Source organism: Bombyx mori, chromosome 15, assembly GCF_030269925.1.
Source record: "Bombyx mori chromosome 15, ASM3026992v2".
Classification (NCBI taxonomy): Eukaryota; Metazoa; Arthropoda; class Insecta; order Lepidoptera; family Bombycidae; genus Bombyx; species Bombyx mori.
In genome coordinates this window covers 1,711,443-1,739,018 of record NC_085121.1, presented here as the reverse complement: position 1 = coordinate 1,739,018, position 27,576 = coordinate 1,711,443, and the positions used below count along the sequence as shown (strand labels likewise).

The following is a 27,576-nucleotide window of genomic DNA, read 5'->3' as shown; positions in this document are numbered from 1 at the left end:
GTTTCAAAACGTTACTCGTTTGTGTCCAATGTAATCTTGAATTGTCCAAAACATTTTAATAACAAAAATACAGGTTCTAATATTTTTAATTATGTGAGTACAGAAAACAACAATGAACTTCTTTAACCTAAAAAATTTGATCATGATTAAAGAAATTAACAAAGTTAACCAGATCTTAAAGTATATATTACTTATACCATTCTTAAAACAAACATATTGAAATGAAACTCTGGAAAATTTAATCAGTCAATAATTTATTTTATTCTCAATTAGAATTTGAAACAATTATAGTTTGGTGTAAAAAGCTTACTAAAATTCTAATCGAATTTGGATACCACTATGTACATCATAGGAGCTTTACAAAATCACAATACAATTTTGTATTTCGTTTCTTAGTAAGGTGAACTCCCTTATACATAAATAAAAAGAAGATCGCGAATAATACTTAAAAAAGGAAATTAATTAAAATAAAATATTACTCTTTCATTAATTTGAACATTACATAGTAAATTAAAAGATGTCTTTGAACAAATTTTATAAAGATGGATTTAGAAATAAATTAATAAAACTTCAGTCATAATAATACTTGCATAATCTCATTTGTAATAAATTTTATTTTGGTAAATACGCTAAAGGAATTAGGAAAACATGCTTCCTCACAAAACCGATGAAAGGTATTCTATTTTTTAAGCCAACCTATGATAATGCGATATTTTAGTTTTACTGTAGTTTTATTCGTATGGAATCGCTATATAAAATCTAAAGAAACAAGATATGTACAAAAATTGACGATAGTGCAACGAACATTTATGGGCGGCATGCATAATATACTATAAAAATACAATTAAATAACTATGAATAATCTATAAAAGAATGCTAAAACTACATCTCAGAAACATCAAGATTCACCGGACTATCGCTTCTCAGATAAATTGAGGCACATAACGTTGTTTATATAGTAGAATAATCAAACTTAGTCTATTGTGACCTTTTGTTCGTTTTGTTGAAATTATTGACGAAAAAAAAAAAACTAACGCAATAAATAATATAATTTCCTACAATTCAAACCACATAGTTGGGACGAATGACATGCGACCAGGTGTGCTATGAAACAAGTTAATTAAATCAGCCAGGTTATGCTACTCTAATTGGTCAACCCGTTAAATTACATATTACATACATCACACGAATAGCAACAATTTAATAAAAAGTAATTTAAATAAACGTTTTTTTTTGTAAAATAATTTCATGAGGAATAAATTTTCAAATGTCAACTTTAAGTTATTAAAAAAAAAGTGATATTGAAGATTAAGAATATGAATGGTCTACAGACCCTGAAATTAACACATGAATTTCATTAATTGCATACTGTTATTTAAACTTGAGGCATATAATTTCATTTCGCTATCTATTGGATATTAGTGTACATGAGTGTTCCTTGGCATTACGGAGTAGGATACTTTGAACATTTCTTATTTATAACTATGCTGTTTTAATTTAAAATGTCGCAACAAAATATGTTTTTTTTTTCACTAAATTACACATGCACATTATCGTTATAAAGTCTCCAAAAACCGGCCAAGACGTTCCCGATTAAAATAAAGTGCTAACAAGCGTCTGACTGAACGTGTGACGCACATCTCATTTATAGAGGAACCGAAATTAATTGGGACATGATGACATGTATTCTTTAAAATATAATTTTTAAATAGCATTTCTATATTTAATAGCCATCATACGTGTATAAATGTCACTTAATAAAGTAAAAACAGAAATGTTACACTCATAATTTATGATTTTTATAAAAATCTATCTATTAAGTATACGAATACATTGAATTTCTATTAAAATCTAATATTTTATTACAATATTTTAGTTCCTTCGCTGCGGGCCTACACACAACGCAGAGACGTTCAGAAGAAGTCAATGTTGAATATAAAAAAATCGTGACCAAATTTTGAGCAAAATCTATTTTTCACTGTAAACTATTACTAAATTTTAGAAACGAGATTAAATTAATTCCGTTCTCATTAAATGTAATTGCTATTACATGTTAAGGATTACTGGGCCTAGTTATTTTTATTTAGGGAACAATGTTTCAAGTTTCACTAATACACTAGAGTTTTATTTTGACTAGGAAAAAGTTCACTAATCGACTATAACGTTACAGCTTCGAATGTAATTGGCACAAAATGTTTTTAATACAGTAAAAACTCCATATTCGCACTTCCTTTATTCGCGTTTTTAAAATACGGATTCAAAAAAATTTAGACCTATATTCGCGGCTAGAGATTTCTCTATTCGCAGATCGAATCGATACATACACATTGATAAAAAGGATACCAATATGTACGTATTCAACCGAAGAATCTTCGTAAACGCATCGTCAAATGAACTAATAAAAAAGTAAAATAGACCTTATTACAACTAGATCTAAAGTATGTTTTTATTTTGTCAGCTATCCCTTATAATCACATATACTATGTAAATAATCATAACATATTCACGATTTCTATATTCGGAACATACACCCCGCGATTAAGGAGCTTTTACAGTACATGAAACACTAAAAATCACTATTCAAATATAAATTATCTAATTAGGTGCGGTTTTGTTTTGTGAAAATTCTGTATTCTCGTAAATCCAATTAAATATCTTCTAGCCAGGACGACCCAAGACTCCTTTATTAACTGGGATATCTTGCATGGCGTACAGGGCACATCATCTCCCACAAAAAAAATGACTCCACTAAATATATTTTTGTACAAAATAAATGTAAACGTGTCACAGCGAAAACTAAAAATTATTTTCATAAATTAAACTACATAAATTGAACTTTTAAGAAGTCTAGTTACAATTTTAAAATGTAATATATTAGATAAATTTCGAAAATGAAATCTAAATGAAACGTTATAGGACTCAAATACCAATACAGCATTGAGGTCTTCTTATATTGCACGAATTTGACATACAATAAGAATTATTTATTGATCGCTTTTTTTACGTAATAATATATCTATAATTGAAAATTTAATCTAAATAGAAACAGTTAAAAAAAATCACAATAATCAAAAAAATATTAATTAATTAATTATGTCGGTTAAAATCAGAAGGACAGAGATATTTTTAAAACAATTATTGATGCGTTGGTTTTTTATTTCTGAGGAAAATGCGTTGTAATGTTTGAATTGTGGATATCCCCGAGCTGTCCTATTTTGATTATAATAATTAACAGCGTTTAGTAATTCTTCAAGAACAGCCATGGTAAAGCGTTTGAAACTTTCGTATATAATACAAAGAGATATGTTTGTATTTTATATCGATTTCTTTTCGTTTCTATTTTGTATCGGTACATACATAAATACAGTAAAAACGTGCTCTCTAATTCAAAACATATTTTTGTCTAATTAACCTCATAATTCTTGTGTTGTTTGACATTAGGAGAATTAATTACTGTTTGTAAAGAAAAATAATTTAACATATTACGACATTACGATAAATAGTTTTTTTTTATTATTGTTACAAAGTAATGTAACGAGTACTGATCGAAACGGCCAAGGCAAAGGGTTTTTATTCAAAATTATCTATGATCATACAATAAATATTTCGTATTGAGAACCGTAGAATCGATACAAGAAATATGAATTTATTGATAAATAAATTTAAAATTTTTGTTATATTCTTACTAGAAAAAAAAAATTGTTTTTTTCTGGCAACACTAAAGAATAATTTAATTCATTTTGCCATGTCAATTATTTTTATATTAATGATATTACACATTGATCACACAATTGTCGTTTCCAAACAGTCTTTCTTAATCACCTAGACAATTCATTATTTTTATTTATCTGCTACGCTCTAAACTTCGACAGTGTTCTCTATCTAGTTGTTTCGTAGTTTCAGCCATCGAGTCCTGATACGTCTACTCTAAAACATATCCTGGTGGTAACTGAATGTTCTACAGATTGATAGACGAACTCGCGGTCCCTCTGCTGTTAAGTGGTCACCGGAGCCCGTAGACATCAAAAACGTGAATGCCACCGCCTACATTCAAGACATGAGTTCAAGTCTCAGTTTTTAAATTATAAATTTTACAGTAAAATTAGTGTTTATCGGTATAATGTGACACTTTGATATTATTATGAATTCAAAAATAGTATAAATACATTCAGGAGTTTTTTTTTTCTGCTACTTAGATCAAAGACAAACTCTAGGGTGTATGTTCGAATTACTTTTACGTGGGCGTCTTCCGTTTTGTTTCTTGTATGGAGGGTAGAGGTAAGCACCAGCTCAGTGCATTAAAAAGTGTCCGCTGAAAGTGGGCCAATTAAGGTGGCGCCACAGTAGCAAGCGAAAAGATTTTAAAAACAACGCCATAAACTACATACCACACTTGGCTCTGTTTAAAACTGCTATATTCATATCACTTCCACTTCCTACACCAGCGCTATTTCGGTGACTCTTCCAACAATAACTTGCTAAAGTGTCCAACTTTTTCAACTAGTCCCGTAAAGATGGTGCTCCTTACCTCCTTACGAATATTTAAAAAATATATTGTACGTTTTTAATTATGTTTGTTTATAATAATTTTTTCGACTAGTAAAAGCCGAAGAAAATATTACTTTTTTGTTAATATGTACATCGATTTGAATTTCTTACTGTTTGTGTGATAGTGAAAATTTTTAATTTTCCTGGATAAAGTTTCAAGCGAAAAGTTGTATGTGGCCGCGGGCCCGTGGAGTATATAATTATTTCATATTATTATTATTATGTGAAACTGACGTCCTTAGAACTCGCAGATGGCACAATATTTTTCTCACTTGAATTTGAAGCGTCCTATAAATAACAAATGAAAAATAAATGTTATTACAAAACTTCACTTCGGTTTAATGCTAAAAAGTAACAGTATCAATATTGGTACATTCAAATACACACCTTACGTCTACGTAGATAGAGTCGAGACGGTTTCGTCTCACGTCTGTCGTTCGATTGCGAAGTTGTACGAATAGTCACGGTCGAGCTCGAAGCGCGTTCGTTTCTTTATTACCGGGAATTGAGTCTGTAACGAAATATGTATGTATATATGTATAAGTCTCAATAAATGACCGCCATTTTACTGAGATTATATTTCATCCCATATCACCTCATCTCATTCCATTTCATTTCGTTTTCATTTCATTTCATGTCATGTTTCATATCAATTTCATTTCATTGAAGAGCAACCGGTGCGCAAACCAGCAAAGATCAAGCGATTTGCGTTAAGAGAAGAGAATTGCGGCTTACTGACATGATCAACTAGCGTTAAGTCCCATCACTTTTTTTCATATAATTTTTTTTTCATTAAAATGAAAATCAGAATTGACCTAAAGGTCTTAGTTACTAGGTCATAAAATCCCTTAAAAAAATATTATATATATAGATATTATATGTATGTATCGAGGGGTGAATTTAGGGGCTATTTAGTGTTCTTTAACGACATTTAGACACATTGTTATATATATTATTATAAATATGTATGTATGTTTATTTTATTATAAATGTAATAATGTAATATATGTTTATGTTATTATTTTATTATCATTATGTTATTATAAACATGATTTTTTTTTCTTAGATTGGTGGACGAGCTCACAGCACACCTGATGTTAAGTGGTTACTGGAGCTCATAGACATCTACAATGTAAATGCGCCACCGACCTTGAGATATAAGTTCTAAGGTCTCAGTATAGTTACAACGGCTGCTCCACCCTTCAAACCGTAACGCATTACTGCTTCACGGCAGAAATAGGCAGGGTGGTGGTACCTACCCGTGCGGACTCAAAAGGTCCTACCACCATTAAATGTAGTATGTATATATCGAGGTGTGAAAGGCTATTTAGTGTTCTTTACCGACATTTAGAAACATTTTCCTTTCGTTTCTTACCAGCGAATCACTAGGCAGCCCTCGCAGCTTGGAGTTCAACACAAACGGCACTCCTTCCATGCCGTTATATCCTCCCAGGGTCTGGTATATCGTGTTCCTCGGCCCGGGTAGGGGGGCGGGGCCTTTCTTCCTCGCGACCGGCTGAGGGGACTTCGCTTCGGGTACCGGGGACTTCGAGGACGGAGGCCGGGGCGCGGGCCTACTCGGCTTGATATTATACGAAGGATTCAAGGCCTCGTAGTCGTGGTCCGTCACGAGACCGTTGATTTTGGGATACGAAGCGGGCGACTGGGTTATGTTCAAGTTGTTCAGATCCGTGATGAGAGTGGGAAGCTTAGGAGGTCGTTCGGGTACTGCTCGCAATCTGGAAGATAGGTTTGGTATACTTTGAAAAGGCTACTACTGCAGACCGATGAAGCAAACCGGTAAAACAGCACCCTGTACCAGAATCCTGCCTATCTCATGCGTTCCGTGTTGAAAGGGCTTATACAGGGTGTCCCAGAAAGAATGGATAATCTTGAAACACCTCATAGTAAAGCTATTGGAGACGCAAAATATAATTTTTTTTCTTAGGTACCTAGTTCCCAAATTAAAAATAAAGAAAAAATACAAAATTTCGTGATTAAAATTTAAGTTCAGATTAACTTTTATAAAAAAATACACTAGCTACTCATACGATTTCCTGCATATTCCTTAGTATAGTCCATGTAGAATATTATAATACCAAAAAGCCTATGGATTTCATTTATTTGTAGCTGTTGTATATTCCAGAAACGCACAGCAGTATGGAAAATATCAACTTTTTTTTAAATACGTAATTTAGGTACTACGTGAGAAATCTTATTTTTTATTTTGTGTCCCCAATAGCTAGCCCTATTATGAGGTGTTTCAGGATTATCAATTCTTTTTGGGACACCCTGTATAATAAACCGAGGTTTTTAGTAAGTAACGTTAATTCAAAAACTGTTGGATTCAGTTTTCCTTATAGATTATAATAGAGTTATTTATACGCATAACATCCTCGTAATTAATACACTGGTGGTGATATAAGTAGAAACACTTCATAAGAATTAAAAAATTATAACTTCAACATACAAATGTTCGTAAAAAATATACACATTAGATAATTAATAATCATGCAATAATATAGGCACTCAAATAAAAACTCATTATATGAATACAATATTAAACATATTATCTTGCTTTTAATTACAAAATAAATCTTAAACGTGTGGGAGTTTATTTTCTGTTACTGGCCGCTTGGACGCTTAATTAGAAATATTTAAAAAAAAGCATCCACAGCTCGTTCTTCTTTTGAAATTGGAGAATAGGTAACGTTTCTTTTTTGGCTTTTTCTATTATTTAGGCAGCAATTTAAAATTTAATCTGAATTTTATTTTGTACAAAATTTTCAAAATGTATATATATATATATATATATTTGCCCTTGTGGGCAGACGACCATACGGCCGACCTGATGCTGAGTGGTTACCGTCGCCCATGGACTTCAGCAATGCCAGGGGCAGAGCTAAGCCGCTGCCTACCGTTAAATTGTTCATACCTTAAAACTGATTTAAATGTTTTTCCATAATGTAATATTGAAACTGCACTTGTGTACTTTATATTGTTTTTCTAATAAATGATAAATCGTTGAACATATTCTTGTCCTATTTATTGTTTAATTTCTAAATAAAAACGATTGCGGTGAAGTATCATAACAAAATGTCAAGGACCGTTGGTAGTGTTCCTAATTATACGACCACCAGTGTACGTGTGCAGATCACAAGCGATAAAAATTAAAGGTTCAGAAGTATTCCATCAAATTTCCTCACAGGCTAAATCCTGTAGATGTATGTATGTCTCTTTTTAGTGTCGCTTTATCGTTTCATCGAGTTTGAAATCGCAGCGCTTTTTTTTCCTACCTATGCTGATAGCCTTGAGAGACTATTTCAGTTTCTGCTTGACGAGTAGGTGAGCTCATGGGGCTCAAACCGGGAGTGTTGCAAACACTGGCCCTAGCAAGAACAGTGCTTCGCAGAATCTACCACCGGATCGGAAACGCGGCCCACTGAGAAGATCCGGCGAGAAACTCAGTGGGCTGTGTCTGTGGGTTAATTTACTCGTCGAGCCCTCCGTCTCAAGCAACGGGTTCGACGAGGACGGTGACCGGTGCTTGTGGTACCTAAAACCACTGTTAATGGATCGAGATGATCCGTAATGTCGTGTTTAAGGCAACCAGCGCTGCTAAAGCAGTTGGTCACCGCAACACGTCCGTGCTCACCTCCTGTTGGCTTCGGGCGTGAGGTTGGTGACGACGTTCTCGTACTCGTTGTGCGCATGCGTCGGCGACGTGTCCGCGCTGCCCCCGCTCACTTTGTAACACACCATTTTACCGCTTATCGCACTGCGAAAGAATGTTATCAACTTTTTTGATTGTTCAAGCTTTGAGGATCTTATCGAGGGGTCAAAGGATATCTGGTTTAAGCGACTTTTCGCTTGTTACGTGACATTTATCTTTGTAATTAAAGTTCCGTTTTATTTGCTAATTTTGCTATTAACATCCACAGTTGGACCTTTCCTTTCGTCAAAACCTTTCACCCCTCGTTATCACTATCGGACTTCGCTTTTTTTTCTTCTGTTCTTTTTTTCTATCTATGCCGATAGCCTTGAGAGGCTATTTATATCAGCTTTACCGAACGAGTAGGTGAGCTCACGGGGCTCAAACCTGGCGAAGTTGCTAACACTGCCCCAGCAAGAGCAATGCTTCGCAGAATTTACCACCGGATCGGAAACGCAGATCGGCGAGAAACTCTGTGGACAGTCGGACTCCACGGATGCCGTATAGAGACAGAGAACTGGAGATTTGTATCTAGGAATTTTTCTAGTCCAGTCTGAGTAATGGAATCACTGGAAGTACTGACCCGGCCAGAATGAAGCCCTGCGGTGCGGTCCTCATCTTCGAGCAGACGATGACGTCAGTGACGAGTGAGGTGGCGGAGGCGGTGTGACGCGACACGCGCGTGCACAGACGGCGCTTCCCGGCTCGACCCGCCACGCTGTACCCGGCCGGGATCAGCTCTCCGTCGCCGATCACGGCCATCCCGTCCATCACGTACCCCGGTACGCCTATGGGACATACCATTGTTGGAGTGTCTAGAAATACTGGTGATCCTAGAAGTCTGATCTAGAGGTTAATATCAATTCGCCTACAGGATAATAACGTTGTTGAAGTGTTTAGAAATACTGGCGATGCTAGAAGTCTGGTCTAAGAGGTTAATATCAATTCGCCTATAGAAGAATAGCGTTGTCGAAGTGTCTAGAAATACTGGTGATGCTAGAAGTCTGGTCTATAGGTTAATATCAATTCGCCTATAGAAGAATAGCGTTGTTGAAGTGTCTAGAAATACTGGTGATGTTAGAAGTCTGGTCTAAGAGGTTAATATCAATTGGACTCAGTTGTAGATGATTTTCGGAATTTTTGTACGACAGTGTGATGATGTGTACAGAGAGAAACAAATAGGTATATCACAACATTTAATAAAACGGGTAGATATATCGTACTATCGCGTTTATTTGTTTAGGTTAAACAAAAATACCATATTTAACTGTCTCAAATTTAGGTTTTACTCCTTCACTCTAGATTTTTTTTATTGTTATAATCGGTGGACGTTCGCCCGGCCCACTCGGTGTAAAGTGGTCAACGGAGCCCATAGACACCAACAACGTAAATGCCACCACCCCCTTTCGAGACAATGACGATATCTTATCCTTTAGGTCACGATGATCAGTAAAAAGTATCCATATATTTGTAAGGTTGGTAAGAATGGAACGTATGAAAAAAGAATGTGGAAAGGAGCGTTAAGATTTGAGTGAGAGAAAACGGAAAGAAAGGGAAAAGAGAATGACAGAGAATAGAAAGATGGCGAAGACGGTTTTGGCGTAAAACAGGTGTTAGACATTTTTTTATTAGAATAACAGAAGATTTTGGAACAGTGGAAGTTTTATTTTATGCGCTGCAATCCCTATTCTACATATTTATGTAGGCATCATGTTCGTACATGATGCCTTAGAAAATTGTATTTACTAACAAGCGACTGGGGTACGATCTCGCTTGAGGGACACGTCGTAAATCCACTTGTATCAGTGCTTATCTTTGAGCAAACAGAAGCGGTGATTTGATGTGGAACGTGACCCCGTTACGATCATTCGAGTTACAACGAGAATATGACCTTCACTACAGATATAATAACAGCTTGCAAGACTAGCCGTATTTTTAGTGTCGGCCATTTCGTGTTTAATAACACGCAAATCAAAATTTGCATGAATGTGACCCAAAATTTAACACGCGATCATTACTAACGTCCGTCTTCTACGTCTGTCTAGAATGGCGACGCTATGTCTTATTGTGAGTACCGTGAAAGGTTTTGATGAGATTTTACAGGTGGTAGGACATCTTGTGAGTCCGCACAGATAGGTACCATCATCCTGCCTATTTCTGCCGTGAAGCAGTAATGCGTTTCAGTTTGAAGGGCGGGGCAGCCGCACTGTTAAAAGTGAGACTTTACAATTCATGTCTCAAGGTGGGTGGCGGCAATTACGTTGTAGATATCTATGGGCTCCGGTAACCACTTAACACCAGGTGGGCCGTGAGCTCGTCCACTCAGCAAAGCAAAAAAAAAAAGATTGATCGGTATGTTGGGTAGCGGGAGTTATCACAGTATTATTCCCGCATATTGCGATAACCGAGCGGCATTTACTGGTGGCAGGATATTTAAAGAGCCCGCACGAGTGGGCGCTACTGTTCTGTCTATTTCTACGTTCAACCAATTATGCTGCTGGTTTGAATGGGAACCGTAATGCAATACCGAGATCGGGACCTTGTAATCGAAAACCAACGGTGACTTTTTCCCTCTACCTATTCGCTAGTAGCCTAAAGGACTATTCCAGCTTCACGCAGACGGATAGGTGAGCTCACAGCTCCAACCTGAGAGAATTTTCTGACACGAGCCCTAGTAAGGTACAGTGCTTCGCACAATCTACCATCGGATCGGAGTTGGTACCCACTGAGAAGATCCGACGAGAAACTCACAGTGAGCTGTGACAACGATGACATTATTGTCTGGAACTATGCTAACCACCCAATATTAAGTAGGTCGTGACTCATTCCGTTCATAAATAGCAAAAAATCTTATTCCTCCATTGGTTTAGTCATTTGCAAACAGACCTTAAGTAAATATTTATTTAGAAAAATTGATAAAAGCCACTTAAATTAGAATCTTGGCAGTCGCATCACGCGTCTCAAGGCAGCTAGGCACGGACGACTTCAAACTTCTTTCATTTATCGTAATCATCAGCGTTTGAACCCACTTATATGTTGTTACATAGATCGGTGCACCGACACATTATCAGAACACACAATGCCCAACTGTTTCATTATTAAGGAATGCATTCTGTTAGACGGAGCCCGGGTCACTGCCTCCGTTAATTAAAAGATGAGCCACTTCGTAAAGGAAATGGGAGTGCGTCACTGACGGTAGCGGGAGGACTGATGACCAACTTACAACATCATCTATAAAATGAAATGATTATCATTTTTATTTTTATTTTTTATTGCTTAGATGGGTGGACGAGCTCACAGCCCACCTGGTATTAAATGGTTACTAGAGCCCATAGACATCTACAACGTAAATGCGCTACCCACCTTGAGATATAAGTTCTAAGGTCTCAGTATAATTACAACGGCTGCCCCGTCAAAACATAGCTTAACAATTAAGAGAACGGGAATATATTCGTAGAAGAGATACTTTTAATAATAACTATCGAGGGGTGAAAGGCTATTTGGTGTTCTTTACTGACATTCAGACACATTGTTATATATACTAGAGGTCCCGCAGTAGTCGAAATTCGACTATAATTAATTGGAATTGTAAGTTTGTACACTATTATGATTGTATTTTATACTTCTATAATCACAAATTTCGCCAAGACTACACTATAAAAAATATTAACAAAGACAAACAATATTTAATCTATTCTCAATTTGACAACAGACGTCAAGAACAAAAGTTTGACAATAAATAGTATGCATGCGTGTGTGCGTCAAATACATGGTATGTAGTGTGTGTAATGTTTTCTTTATTGATTAAATGTATCTTTTATGCATTATTTAAAAAAAAAATTAACATTGTGCACTTCTTCTTCATATTCTCTATAAGTGTGGAAAATTTCATACTCCTCCGTCCGCGCAATTTTCGTAAAAATGGATACAAAGTTTTTGCTTCACGTATTAATATATAGATTCGTACGCAGAAGTGGCGTGCACGCGTGTGTCCATGTGTGTGTGCGCGCGTGCATGTGTGTTTATTGTTTATGAGTACGTCGCGTATTTATTAGACAATTGGGTATCTATCAATTAACCAACAATAAAATCACAAATGTAATGATACACATTTGATACAAAACACAAAGTAAGTTATTTTTTTCTATAAGACTTAGAATATACTTTTTTATAAGTATTACGTTATATTAGGTCTGTAATTTATATAGAACTTGAGCAGAATTCACATTTCGGATCCCCCTAATCCAGTAACGGTGTTTTTAGGTACCTCAAATATTGGTCACCGAAGGGTTCGGCGAGTAAACTAACCCATAAACACTGCCCACTGAGTTTCTCGCCGGATCTTCTCAGTGGATCGCGTTTCCGATCCGGTGGTAGATTCTGCGAAGCCCTGCTCTTGCTAGGGCTAGTGTTAGCAACAGATTAGAGCCCCATGAGCTAACATACTTGTTCGGTGAAGCTAGTCCCCTATGAGGTCAGTACAATAGGTACGAAAATAAAAGAGCAGAATTCGATTGACATAGTTCCTATGTATATAGTCAGCATTACTTTTACGCATTACCAATCGCACGCAATGCATATGCATAATCTTCGAAAATCGCGTAAAACGTAAGAAATAACAAAATATTAACTAAAAAAGATGCGTGACTAAACTATGCCACGCTAAAACCGAATAAAATACTAAAATATTGGTTGACTAAAATGTATTTGACCTTAATTATTACCGATCCCCGATGTTATACTGTCACACCTTATATTAGCTAGCAGCGGGTATTGTACTGTGTTCAAGTGTAGGCGTACTGTGCAGTCACTCACTAATTCAAACCGTTCCACATCACAGAGCATTTATATAATCGTTCGTAAACGTCTAGATACGACTTTGATATTGTAACCAATGCAAGGGCAGTGAACAAAAGTGGAAAACAAATTTTATTTCGTAACTTTAAAACTGGTGGTACGATCTCTTGTGAGTCCGCGCGGGTAGGTACCACCACCCTGCCTATTTCTGCCGTGATGCAGTAATGCATTTAGGTTTGAAGGGTGGGGCAGCCGTTGTAACTATACTGAGACTTTAGAACTCATATCTCAAGGTGGGTGGCGGCATTTTCGTTGAAGATGTCTATGGACTCCGGTAACCACTTAACACCAGGTCCACACAACTATGAAATAAAAATAAACGTTTTGAACTGTATTACTTTCGATCAAGCATGAGTTAGCGTTGGCGGCGTCCAGATTTGGAAAAATGATTAGTAATTGTTTTAGGGAGAAACTAAAGATCTAACGAATCGTTTTATTGGTTTGATGGTTAATGACTCTGATTGGTGCGCAAGGATTTTCTCGTTTGAGAACCTCTTGAGGCTCGATTTTAAATTTCTTTATTGTGGACCAATTAAGCCACAATGCCTCTTGTTGAAAATAACAACGTTAACGCCACCCATCCAGCCCAGACATGGGGTCTAAGTCAATTATGAAATCTGAACGTATTACTGCTTCGCTACAGATATAATCAGGGTAATGTGTAATAAGAAACAGGATCTCAAGTTACGATCTACCGGCACTTAAATAAGCTATTACGATATACCGATTAATACAAGATTTACAGGAAATTACTGCGATGAACCTTTGATTGTTTTTTCCAAATTCTTTACGAATGTACATAAAACGCTAATAAGATTAATAAATTTTCGAGTCGTCTTGCTTGATGGCAGAGAGATTCAGAGAAACTTCGGTTCAAGTCAATTGATAATATCGAATCTGAGGGTCGATTCGTGAAGATTGCAATAAGCTTTCTACACACAAAATAAATTCGCTGAATAATAATACACAGTGGGTACACGTACATACATGTAGTTTCACATTATTCATTAGCACTTTATTATCGCGCTGACTCTATTTGCCGATCGTCATCCTCTAAGACTTCAATGACGAAATGTTTAATTTAGACGCGAAAACACGTGGATGATGTGTCTTTTTTTTTCAATCAGAACTTGTTTTTTTTTAATCTTTCGATATTAAACTTTCCTCATGTTAGCACTTTTCCTCTATAATGTTAAAAAAACATAAGATAATCATAAGAAAACATGCATCGACTCCCCGGACACCAAAATATAAGTTTTGGAATACTTTAACATCATTTATAGGCATGATTTGTTAGTTTTTTTTTTTATTAACATTTTTTTTTTATTCCTACCTAAGCTGGTAGCCTTGAGAGGCTATTCCAGCGTAACCTTAAGTAATAGGTGAGCTCACGGGGCTCAAACCTGACGTCGAGCCCTTCGTTGCAAGCGACGGGTTCGACTAGAACGGTGACCGGTGCTTGAAGAACCTAGAAGCACCGTTAGTGGATCGAGAGGATCCGAGATGACGTATTTGGGCGACATCGATTGCTTTCCATTCTCTCCGCAGGATCGGGAATGTAGTTACCGGCGGCCACGATGAGAGGGTTCTCGTGTCGTGCCGCTTTATCGAAGTGGACATTTTCTGTCCACTCATTTGTTAATACTGAACTGAAAAGTTATTTACTTTTTGCAGTACCTACATTTAACCCTATAAGTGCTTATTTTCACATATTTTACAGAAATTGCTAAAGGACTGACGAAAAAAGTACCTTATAAAAAAAAAAAAAAAAACTGCACGTAGCAAAATAATAATAATGGTTTTTTTTAATTGCCAGTGTAGGCAGACGAGCGAGCACACAGCCCACCTGATGGTGAGTGGTTACCGTCACTCATGGACGTCAGCAATGCCAGGAGCAGAGCCAAGCCGCTGTCTACGGTTTTTTATAAATATTATTAACTTAATAAAAAGATTAAACATGCGCGCGCTAAGACACGTTCATGTACAGGTCGATACCTAATAATCTATAATCAAACTGTGCAATGGTCGGTATTCCGACGCTCCGCACTATAAACGCATAAATAAAGAGTCGATCTATCGACGGATCGCGCTCAAGAGGTTAACATATTAAATGGATATATTGTATTGTTTGGTTCCCAAACAAATAAGCAATGTATATCATTATTTCCTCTGCGGTTTTTAGTCTTGTATTTGACCGACCCAATTAAGTAAGGCATAGCTGAGTCACGAGAGCGATAGAAAACATATAAATTTTGAGTGGCCAAAGTGTTTATGATGACTGACCGAGTCGCACGCATTGTGATCATATTCCGAGCTAAAAGGGGATGGCCCATTTTAGGCCCAAAGCGGACAATAGATTATAGAAAAAATACTTAGTGCATTAATTTTGTCATAAATAAATATGCATTTACTTTCTTGCAAATAAGCGCCACTATAGTTTACAATAAGTAGTTTAAAAAAAGTAACTCTATTGATAAAACAAGGATTTTTATTTTTGCGGGAAAAATATTGCCAGCTTCAAATCCTTTTACGTATGAAGTAAATATTTTGAGTATATAAATAAAACATATAAATAAATCATTTTAAGTATTATCATTAATCAAACGATTTTAATGGATTTTATGCACATAAAATAACATCGAAGACATACCCATTGGACTTTAACTTGTAACTATACTTGAGACCTTAGAACTTATATCTCAAGGTGGGTGGCGCATTTACGTTGTAGATGTATGTGGGCTCGAGTAACCACTTAGCAACACCAGGGTGGCTGTAAGCTCGCCCACCCATCTAAGCAATAAAAAAAACTTTACTAGTATTTTTATTTAAATATGTACACCTAAAACAAAAACATAAAAAATAATGTGTACTCGTAAAAAAAAGATTAAGATATAAATCAATTATCGGTTATTTAAAAAAATAATCGATATATGAATTTCATGTAATTATTTTTCTTTATACTGACAACACTGAATTTAATCTGACTGACTGATACTTCGCTTGCTGCTTGTGGTGTTGTGCTTGCGTACAAAATGGATGTGTTTTGATTTTTCTTCGATTTATTTTACTTTTATCAATAACGTTTCATACTACGACTAAAAAACATTGTGTGAATTGTGGTTTTACCCTGACCGAGATTTAAAACCGTGTATATGCTCTCCTTTGCTATTTTTAGATGATACTAATTGTGTATGAAGATGAAGAAAATATAGATATTTAAAGAATTAAGTGTGTTTTTATACCCTATTGGATAAAAATACATTAGGAACATCTTAAACATTAAGAAAAGAAAAGTTCTTGAAGTATCTCACAATCCGACACTTATTTATATAGAAAATTAACCTCAAAACGAGTTTTTATTTTTATTATATTTTTTATAATAGTGGCGTCAATTTCAATATATTTTTTAGATATCCAATACATTTAAGAATTTGAATCAGTACATTTTTATAGTAATATTTGATGTCCATCTTGGGCCTAGCACACTATGGAGAGTGGGCAATCCCCTTTATGAATTTGGGCGCGCTAAGCTAATTAATCTATCTGTATATATAAAAATCATTTGCTGTTCGTTAGTCTCGCTAAAACTTGATAACGGCTGGACCGATTTGGCTAATTTTGGTCTTGAATTATTTGTGGAAGTCCAGAGAAGGTTTCAAAGTTAGATAAATATGAAAATGCTTCGAATTAAATAAATATAACAATTTTGTTTTTCCTTTGATGTGTCCACCGTCGGACGGATTCCTTTCGTTTGTTTTAAGTTTATTTTTAACAAAAGATTAGGTCTTTTATTTATCGAATGAGGCACTATGAAGTCTGCCGGGTCAGCTAGTCTTGAATAATATTAATTAGAAATTTAATTTAAAACGGAGTTTCGTTGAGCGCGATTTAATATTATGTACGATATTATTCACTATATGTACTGACTTTCATCCCGCTGCTTGGCCCGCGTGGCTACACACTGCATTACGTGCTTAATCCCATGCTTAGCAGTGCTATCAAAGGCAGCTTATATTCTTCCCGTGGTTCAAACTATTTCTATATCGAATTTTTTTGAAATCGGTTTAATGATTTAAGCGCGGAAACGAAACAAATAGACATAATTACTTTCTTATTAATAATATTGTTTACTATTTAAAATCTAACAGTATAAAGACTAGTTCTAAAATTCTTGTAGATGATTTTATTTCAACATCCGATTAGTATGAAATTTTATGCTCCAAATTAAATTCTGTTCACCTGTGATAACTACACGAGACGTTCCGGAGACGTATTAAAAAAATGAATAATTAAAAAACAACTTAATTTATGTTCTATTACGCCCTCCTTAGTTATCCACTTTCTTATTATTTTTCTTCAATTTACAGACACAGCGAATTCTATTGTTTTGTCATGTATTATATTTATGAATTAAAATCAGATAACATTAAATTTTAAGAATCACGTCGTGTGAACCGTTGATGTGACAAAAGTTTTCATTCCAACTACAGTGAGAAAAACACAACAAAAAAATGTGCACGTTTGTTAACATCACGTGTAATGTGACCAAAGTGATGAACAAGGAGAAATGTCTAAAGCTTTACCCCTGAATACTACCTATTTTTGGAAAATTGTATTTCTCGTTTTGATGACGATTTTACTGGTGGTAAGATCTCTTGTGCGTCCGCACGGGTAGGTACCACCACCCTACCTATTTCTGCCGTGAAGCAGTAATGCGTTTCAGTCTGAAGGGTGGGGCAGCCGTTGTAACTATACGCCCATTTACGTTGTAGATGTCTATGAGCTCCAAGAACTACTTAACACCAGGTGGGCTGTGAGGTCGTCCGTTCATCGTCGTATGATACAATAAAAAAAAAAAGACGAATGGCATATCTCTAATTTTTAGTTTACTCACCCTCAGACTTGGAGAGGCAGATGTAGTGACTCGACTTTTTCCCGAACAGTCCATTCTGTCTCTGTAGTCCAGCGTCGGAGTCTTCGTCGTAAGTCCGACTGACCGGCCAGTACCCGGCGGGGCACTTGGCAACTGTCTCCACGATCTGAAGAGATAGAACCGGCCTCTCGTCGGGTAAAGCGCCACCGAGGGCGCTCAGTACTTTAGACATTATGTCATCATCATATCTGTCAGTCTTGATTTCTCGCACTCTTCTAAAACTAATTCAGTCTTTGTCAGCACCTAAAAATATATATTATCTGATGTTAAAACTTATAGATACCACTGGTACGGAATGCCCGTCTGATCTCAAATCGAATGTTACAATTTATAAATACCACTGATACAGAATGCGCCGCGCCATTTTATATATCAAATTTGAACAATGTTTCCTGTTATAATATATTTATATAGGTGCATTACTATATTTTAACATGTATTTTTTGTACTATGTCGGCGGTGTTGATCCGTGACCAATAATGGTGCGTGTCTTCAATAATGGCGTTCGGCTTCAGGGATATCGTTTTTGGCACGAGTCGTTTGATAGAATCAATTAACTCTCACGGTTTTTCTCGAATGCAATAGAATGTCTAGCCGATAGACTATAGATTTCCAACGAGAACGATTGGGATTAAACGAGTCGTACCTTCAAAAGCTTTAAAAGAAAAAGAAAAAAAGTGTAGTTGTTATACAAAGGAACTTTTGTTTAAACTATTTTATAACAAGATTTAAGTAAATTGCTTTTGTCAGACGCTGACCTTCAAACCGCCTCAAGGCTAAGATACTATTGTGTAATATAATATTGATGCGACTAAATTTATGTTTTAATCCCGAAAATACCAGGTCTGCGGTAACTATTCAATACCAGTTGACCCATGAGCTCGCGTGCCAATGTAATGCATTAAAATAAATGGTGCGTGTGCAACTTGATGAACGTGAAAGAAGTTAAACTTCTTTTGCGGTATGTAGTATTGTGGTTTTCTTCTTCATTTCTAATCCTTAAATCAAATTTCTCTTGTGCTTGGGAATGCTGTGTATAAGAGAAACGACCTAGCTCGCTTTGTTCTTTCCCTCTCTACACGGTCGAGTGGTTTGCGTAACGCGCTGTGTATTTTCTCACTCTCGCTCCTCATAAATTGTATCTTTTCTCTCACGTCGTAACGAATCTGTCGCGAGTTAAATTTTACTCTCAACGCGCCTAAAGAAGTTTCACTTCAAAAACTCGGCCCCAAACATACGAACTGCTCCACGGGACGCACAGACGACACAGCACGATACGTGTTACATCTTTCAGAAATTCCAATAATGTCCTATTCGATGTGCTTAAATGCATACTGATAGTTTGTAAACACGGGGGCACAGCTGCGTATTGTTTATGAAAACATTGTGTGGAACGAGGCTAGGGAATAACAAAAATGTGGCCACACGTCAGTTATCAAGGATTTGGACGTCAATGAACTCTCAACAGTATTCATTGAACGTAACATTATATACGGTAGTACGTCAATAATACCAAATAGGAAAATTAAGATAACGAACTTTTATTATTGTTATGACATTAGATGAGTGAGCGAGCTCATCACACAAGATATCACAAAGTTAATGAGGCCCCCACCCTGAGACATGAGGTCGAAATTGGGTTGTATAATATTGGAACAGCCTTCAAACTGCAAGATTTCGCGATAAACATATACAAGTTAGTGGTACCTATTCTCCTACCATTCAAATGACGCCCCACCATCATTAAAGCCCACCACCACCATTACCTTTTGTGACTTTTCCAAGAATAACTTAAAAGATTTCTCAAGTGCTGATGGATCAGTGCATAATTTACAATTGTAAAGAGTCAATTCCCAAAGTTTCTCAAAGGCAAGGGTCAGAAATGAACATTCTAATGTAGTCATACACACACAACATACGATTGTATGTACAGTCCTACATTGTACATTCCTATCTTATCCTAGATTATCCTACAGTACATTGTAAACCTTGTAAAAACTATTAAAAAAAAAGCTTTGTACTTGACACATTCTTATAAATGTGTTAGATAGTCATAGAAGTCACACAAGAAGCGACTTGTTAGCGCTCCTAATTGTCGATGTTTATGAACTATGGTCACCAAACACAACCAATTGAGCTGTAATATCAGTCCACTAAAAATCCCTAGCAGTTAACATCCAATAGATCTACTACATAAGTATAGTGGTAACGAAACATGAATACAAATTCATTGAAAGATTCACTAATTTAACGGTTTGATCTCACATTTTTTGTCATTATATTTTTTATGGTTGAAATAGTTTACTTTTTACTGACTATATCAGTCATCTGTATCTACGACAACTGCAAAGTATTAGAAATGTCCAATATAATGACAATAAAAAATACAAGATTACACAGTAAAAGTAATTTTAATTTTAAGACTAGTAAAAACCAAAGAAAATATAATTGAAAATAAAGAAGAAATAGTAGTATTCTCTTCTAATTATACAATAGAATATGAATTTAGCAAATATCAAAAGCATATATGAAAAAACAAACCCTGGACTTAAAAAAGACAATAGATAACCAGCCTTAATTACCATTATTCAATTTTCATTCAATCAAGTTTCTGTTTCCCATATTACTTTTACATTGTTTATTTCAATAATTTCAAAGTGAAGGTTACTTAAATAATTATATTAAAACAGTCTTTGTTGTAAGAGAAATCTTATACACATTTGTTAACATCAAAAGACTAGGATGTATGTTTTAGGATATGTATATTACATATTATGTAGAACCAGTGTATTTTTATTAAATCAATAAAATTTATATCTGGTCAACATTATCTGTTTTATTCCTAATTCCTAATTTATGTGCTCTGAATTGTGTTTTTTTGTGTGAAATTTGAAAGTAAAACAATATTCAGTGCAGAAATGAATTGTGATGTTTTGACAAATTATGTGTGAGAATAATATAGATTTTTATACTGATTAATTAGTTTGTATTTATTGTAATTTAAAACAGCAGCTACTACTATTGTAGACACTTGCAGTTAAAGTTTTAATATGTGTGAGTCTAAGGGCAAAGATCTTCTCCATAAGCTCCTATATTTAGCCACTTCTTGAATATTTTTATAACCAAAATAAAGTAAATTGTAATTTCATTAAGTTTTAAGATAGCTATTTCTGACAATGGCAATGAGATTTTTTGGACGGGAGTAAGTAATGATTAAAAAAATTCAAATTATTCTGAATATTTCAATTGTTATCTCTCAAGCCTTTGGACAATGGTTTTGATGTCACAATGACTGCTACTAAAATACAGAACGTAAAGTAATATTATAGCTTAAAATTTTTGGCTTTTGCATGAGTTTCGTAACAAATTTTCTGCATTTTTTTACAGAAATAAAGATATTCTGATTTTTCAAATGTGGAACAATAGGCATCTTCAGGCATATTTTTCTAATCAGCAAAAGAAAATACATTTAAGCTTTAATGTATTCTGTGAATCAATATAAGATTTTTTATTTAAATTTAACAATACATAGATTTGACAAACAATGAGTCACTAACTTGTTACTGTGTTCTTAGCTCCAAGTTAATTGATGAGTAACTCAGCTTTCATGATAAATTATTTTTTCTGTTTTTGCCTTTATCTATATTAGATATTTTATTGGTTAAAGCACATTTGATAACAAACTTTAGTGATAAGCTTCACCAATTTATGTGGAGATTACCTAAAAATAAGAATATTGACTAATGTTTATTTATTTATTTAATGATAATTAGTATTCTTCAGTAATGTTTTGGAATTCTATTTATTCTTTTAGTATGATCAAGGTTATCATTAACACAATGAACGAGTCACATATTCAATAAAATTTACATTAACATTCAATTTAAATTGTATGTCCAATGTCAATTTCTAACATTGCAACTAGCACATTTTAATAAATCCAAGGCATACTAAGTATTGGCCCTATAAACAGTGAATGAAATATAAATAAACTGCCAGTGGTTCATTCATAAGACCAGCCATGATCAAAAACACTATGTAACTTTATCAGATTTTATTAAAATAAATTTACCTAGGTAATATAAATCATATCTTAATGATTAGCTCCACCAATACTTACATAAAGATAGTAGTTATTAATATCTCTAACACTTCAGATGAAACAAAACACAAATTTGTATCCTCACAGAATTTCAATTACAAGAAAACACAATAAAATAAATTTACCTAGGTATAAATCATATCTTAATGATTAGCTCCACCAATACTTACATAAAGATAGTAGTTATTAATATCTAACACTTCATATGAAACAAAACACAAACTTGTATCCTCACAGAATTTCAATTACAAGAACACACAATAGAATACGATTTCAATCAGATGTTCACTCACACAATGAATCTACACTATAGCTAACTTTCCTTGTGAATTGGTTGTATTAATAATAAACTTGGGTATTTCCAAGTCCCAGATGACAATACAGACGTACGAGCCGTGCGCTGACCGACTTGGCACTGTTCCACAATCTACATTCTACATGTGAAAAAAAAAAACTCAGTGGATGAGTGTGCATTGCAGTGCCTTTATCAATTAAACATTAATTAGGATTCTCCGATCTTGATATAAACATTAAAGTGATTTAAGATGTTTTGTAATGAGGCTGATAGTGCGATCAATGACCCCGTTTGATCAATTAACTTGTCTAGCGGTGAATAACAAATAATAAACTTACCAAGGTTTGAGAACACATGAACCAGCACAAGTCTCCACATACAAGTTTCTTTTCCGTATTATCAAACGATATTTCACTATTGGGACTCTAGGATAATTAGAGTTATTTTTAAAACAGGTCTATATTTTGTTTTTCTATAATAACGCTAAATTTTAACTAACATGTCAGATTTACATTATCGTTTTCGTAACATAGCGTACATGATAATTTGTTTCAATGGTGACGGTAAGTAAGTAATAGGTATGTACTATTTTCTTTTATTTCTCACAATGTATTATATTTACAACAACATTGAGAACATTTTATCATCGAAGTTTATTTGTAATCTTTTATAACATAGGTATAATTTTTGTGACACTAAAGCTGTACATATAATCCATAGATTATACACTTCATATATTCGAGATAGATGCGCAACTCTCATTTTTATTTTTGCTTTAGTTAAAGCCCGGTCCAGCAGGCGTCGCTACGGTCGATTATTAGTCTCCCTACCCCCCACCAGGTGGCTTTTTTAGTAATTTTAATATTTTTAATAACTCTCTTTATGAAAAAATCTTATCGTTTAGAATCGCTGAAATTCCCGGTAGTACTTATGAGATATTAAGGAATGTTTGATTGTGTTCAGCATTCTAATCGATAAGATCTTTTCATACAGAGAGAAAACAGTTTTTTAAAATAAAAAGCTGTAATTCTCTGTAAGCTATTTAATTTCCCTATATTACAAACAATTTTCTGTTAAAAGATTGTATGAACGTACAATTGTATAAAATTTCGAATAACAATAACTCCTCTAGAATAATCCTACTAGCGTACACATTAAATCGAAAGTTATCTAAAAGTTAATTAAGTCTAGATAATCAAATCATTCAATGTCACTAAGTCATTTGTGCGAAATATAAACATGTCAGCTTTCCATTACAAACATAGTAGACAATTTGAATTAAATTTAATAAATTTGTTTCTTAACTATAGCAGTTCTTGCTTAAAGTTGATCGTGACAGATCATGACCTTGTATGAAAATATTACATCTATAAACACTACCTATGCTTCGTCATACAATAATTGTCATTTATACTAGCATTGTGGAGATAATACACACACTAAAGTGAATACTAAATTATTCTTAGCATTCTTATAAACATTTAGAAATTTAAGAAACGATTAACCCACAATCATGTTCATAACATGTGACATTTTGTTCTGCACAAACGTTTTATTGCATGATTTGAAAAACAAAAAAAAACAAAAAATGTTTAAAAAATGTAATGATGATTTAAAGTACTCTTAAATATTGATAGTTTGTACTTAATGACGCTTATAGTAATCTTAGACATGATTACATTAGTTATACTTTTATTCCCTATCTAAATTATTTCTATTCTGACGTTTCTGATGCTTTAGCTTTGGTAATACTAGATGAAACAAACAGCAGATTGAAAGAAAATCATCTTAAAGTTAATTACATTCATTACAAACCATTAGTTTACATTTTGTTACAAAAGAAACTGGTGTTCGTTACATGCAAATGAATTATAAACATACACATGCAAACATAAAATGTAAATTTATCTTTTAATCCAAATTAAATGTACACTAATCACATCTAAATAATAGAAAGGGTTTCGAAAATTTTTATTGCACTCAACAGCAGACGAGCACGAAACCCGGCCCATGATAAGTGGTCACCAGTGCTTATAAACTTCAGCAGTGCCATAGGGGTTGCTGTCTATCACTTAAGTTTTAATAAATTATTAATATACTCAGTCACAAGCATATTGATTTCACATAATGAAAATGTAAGAAACATAATCATGTTTGGGCATTTTCATTTATATCTGCTCATACAGAAAACACAACTTAGCAAATATATTCCACAGTTAATCTAAATAATTGCAAATAATGCTTTTAAAGACCGTTGACTTTTGATCATTAATTAAAATCATCTTCTCGTAGAATTTACAAAAGGTTATTTACAAAAATTTATATCAGTATTTTCATATATTACTAACTTACTAATTACAACTATTCAAACGTAATACTATAACTATAAGAACTAAACAACCTATTTTAAAACAAAATTGGCATCAATTTAGTTCTTATGAACTATTTCAATTATTAATTTATCAATTATAAACATATTTAAAAAAAATTAAGATCCCTTGAGAGTTCACGTTCCTTGCTGAATCAGTTTCTCATCTGAAACGGAGAAGCAAAGTATCTTAAGTATGTAACAAATATTGAAAAAATACGACCATGAAAAATTTAGTGTTAATGTAATCTTACTTACAAATTAATATATTACATAACACGTTCTGGTTCAAATATAGTGCATCAATCTTTTCATGTTTCAGACATTTTAGTGCTCCTTATAATTTTTCCATAAAATTTTGTCATTATCAAACCTTTGTCTACAAAAATAAAAACATTATTTTATATTGGGTAGAAGGATGAACGTGGTCACAGGCCACTTGGTGTAACTTAGTTATCAAACACCAGGAAACAAAACGTGAATGCCATCATCTAACTTTGGATGTGAGATCAATTGTGCTGTATTTTATTTAAACAGGAAAGCATGACTGATTGATCATTCCAAAAAACTAGTTCGGGCCCACTTGACAATAAGCATATAATACGCTGAGTTGCAAAACATAAATACTTCCACCCACTCGAGACAATTTTATTATCTGAGGTGTGTGTGTGATAGTACGAGACTTAATACCGACTGTTTTGATCAAAACTTAACATATATGATAGCTAGGCAGCAGAAATAGGAAGGACCATTAGTTGGTGCTAATTCATTTAATTATATTATGAATAATAATTCTGTTAGCAAATAATATACCGGGAAAATAGTGTAAACTCACCGTTATCAAGGCATCCGAAATAGCATTTCATTTTCGATCTTCGAGGCATGCTGATTTTTAATAATAAACATTCTGTAAGAAATGAAAATAGTTACACAGGCTTACGAAACGCTAACGAAGAAAAAAGTATTGGAGCAAAGTTATGTCTAAAGAGAATTCAAAACAGAGTTTCTCAATGTCTAATCGTCTAATATTCTCATAAAGCTAAAAGTTGCTCTAAATTAATACTACAACGTAAAATAACTCACATCAAGACCAAAAAAAAAACGATTTAAAAAATTTAATCGTTACGACATTTTGAAAACTTTTTTTTTTTTGAGATTGTTTTACGGCCCTGGAATTTTGAAAACTTCAAAGCAGTGTTTCCACTTACGTTTTTTTTAACACATTTTACCCTAGTTTCTTTTGAATTTACCCTAAAATTTCCTAGACAACTTTCATAAATCCTTTATATAGAAAGCGTAAATAAAATACAGAAAATAAACCACAGCATATTATTTAATGTAGGTATATATAATATAAACGGCCCCAGAAGATCATAGATCTATAGGATTAGAATTTTCAAGGAAGTCGACGCATTGCTTTTATATTCTTTTGCTGCACAACCTAACACTGTTCGGTTCTAAAATTGAGCAATTGTTTGCTGGCAAAGTTGGGAACTTTCTATAAGGCAAGCCGTTCAGGGTTTCATTAGAAAGCCTGTTTCTTTTGTCAGTTTTTAAATTTGAGAACACTGAATAATCTTTCCACCTCAGTCTTTGAAGAAGGAACTGCTAGCAAAAGTGAAATGACAATTACAAGGTTTTCGTAAATGAAATTACCATGATAATCTTTCATGGTACATGAAGTACCTGTATATTACAATACAAGTAAGTTCTGGTGACATCAACGAAAATAGGTAAATAAAAATTTGGCGGATTATACTTATTGGGATTCTGGGGAATCCCTAAGAAAAAGCAGTGGCTTAATCTATGATTTACTTTACTAGAGGGTTACTGTTGAATCAAACCTTTATAGTTTTTATACCCAACTCTGTTTTATTCTTTTACTTGTCAACTCGACTTAATGTCATTCTCTCTCCATAAAATAAAATGTTCATTGTTTTACTTTAATTATCGTTTATTTTAAAATTCACAACAGTTACTAGTATAGGCTTTGCTTTTTACCCCGAAATATCCTAAATCCTGGTATTTTTTAAATTGTCTTTATCATCCAAAATATCAGCTATTTTTCCCTAAAAAAGGGAGAATCCCCTAAAAGTGGAAGCACTGCTTCAAAGTACGCTACATTTTTTATTGAGTCAGAACTCGTATCTGCCATCTAGTGAGTTTATTAGTTCATTAAGGCCAAAACGTTTCAAAAATGACCTCGCCGGTTCCTAAAGATGGCGCTAGTTGAATGTTCTTTTCCTTTGTATGGGAGTTGCACCCCCCTGATATAATCTGTGCCGCTCCGACAAAATTTCGGAGACTTGCTTCTTTTTTTAGGATTTTATGACCTGGTATTAACAACCTTTAGGTCAAATCCGAGACTTGCTGAATCACTTTACAGATAATACCCTAGAATTACAGTAGCTATGTGCAAAAAAAAATACTTAAAGCAAAGCACTTTGTGATCCGTGTTTTAAAATTGTAATGTATGTTGAGAACTGCCGGAAGCTTAATGGTTTTATCATGCTCCAACCGGCTTGGATTAAAATATGTTGAGAACTGCCGGAAGCTTAATGGTTTTATCATGCTCCAACCGGCTTGGGTTAAAGAGTGCGAAAGAAAAGTAGACGATCCCGCTCGGGATTCCATAAGCAGCGTCTGGATAAATCCACAGACTAAGCCCAGGTAGTATAATCTTTTTAGTGGGTCGCAGTTCTGATGTGGTGGTAGATTCTGGGAAGCACTGCTCTTGCTAGAGCTAGTGTTGGAAAAATCG

The 27,576-nt window shown here is 34.3% G+C and overlaps 1 protein-coding gene across 6 annotated transcripts; it reads right to left on the bottom strand.

Moving 5' to 3' along the window:
• Positions 1-237: 237 nt before the first annotated feature.
• Positions 238-23,170, bottom strand: Mvb12 (multivesicular body subunit 12B-like). Of its 6 annotated transcripts, XM_062672306.1 has the most exons (8): positions 22,786-23,164; positions 21,608-21,771; positions 18,012-18,293; positions 8,844-9,048; positions 8,204-8,326; positions 5,924-6,287; positions 4,936-5,059; positions 238-4,836 (listed from the first exon to the last, which is right to left on the bottom strand). In XM_062672306.1, exons 3-7 carry the CDS (start codon positions 18,220-18,222, stop codon positions 4,973-4,975), a joined length of 990 nt encoding a protein of 329 aa, XP_062528290.1. In that variant the 5' UTR covers positions 18,223-18,293; positions 21,608-21,771; positions 22,786-23,164; the 3' UTR covers positions 238-4,836; positions 4,936-4,972. The 6 variants fall into 6 exon arrangements, with proteins under 6 accessions (XP_062528290.1, XP_012547737.1, XP_037871511.1 ...); XM_012692283.4 differs by lacking the exon at positions 21,608-21,771 and having other exon boundaries at positions 22,786-23,170; XM_038015583.2 differs by lacking the exons at positions 21,608-21,771; positions 22,786-23,164 and adding an exon at positions 22,323-22,578.
• Between the last annotated feature and the right edge of the window lie 4,406 nt (positions 23,171-27,576).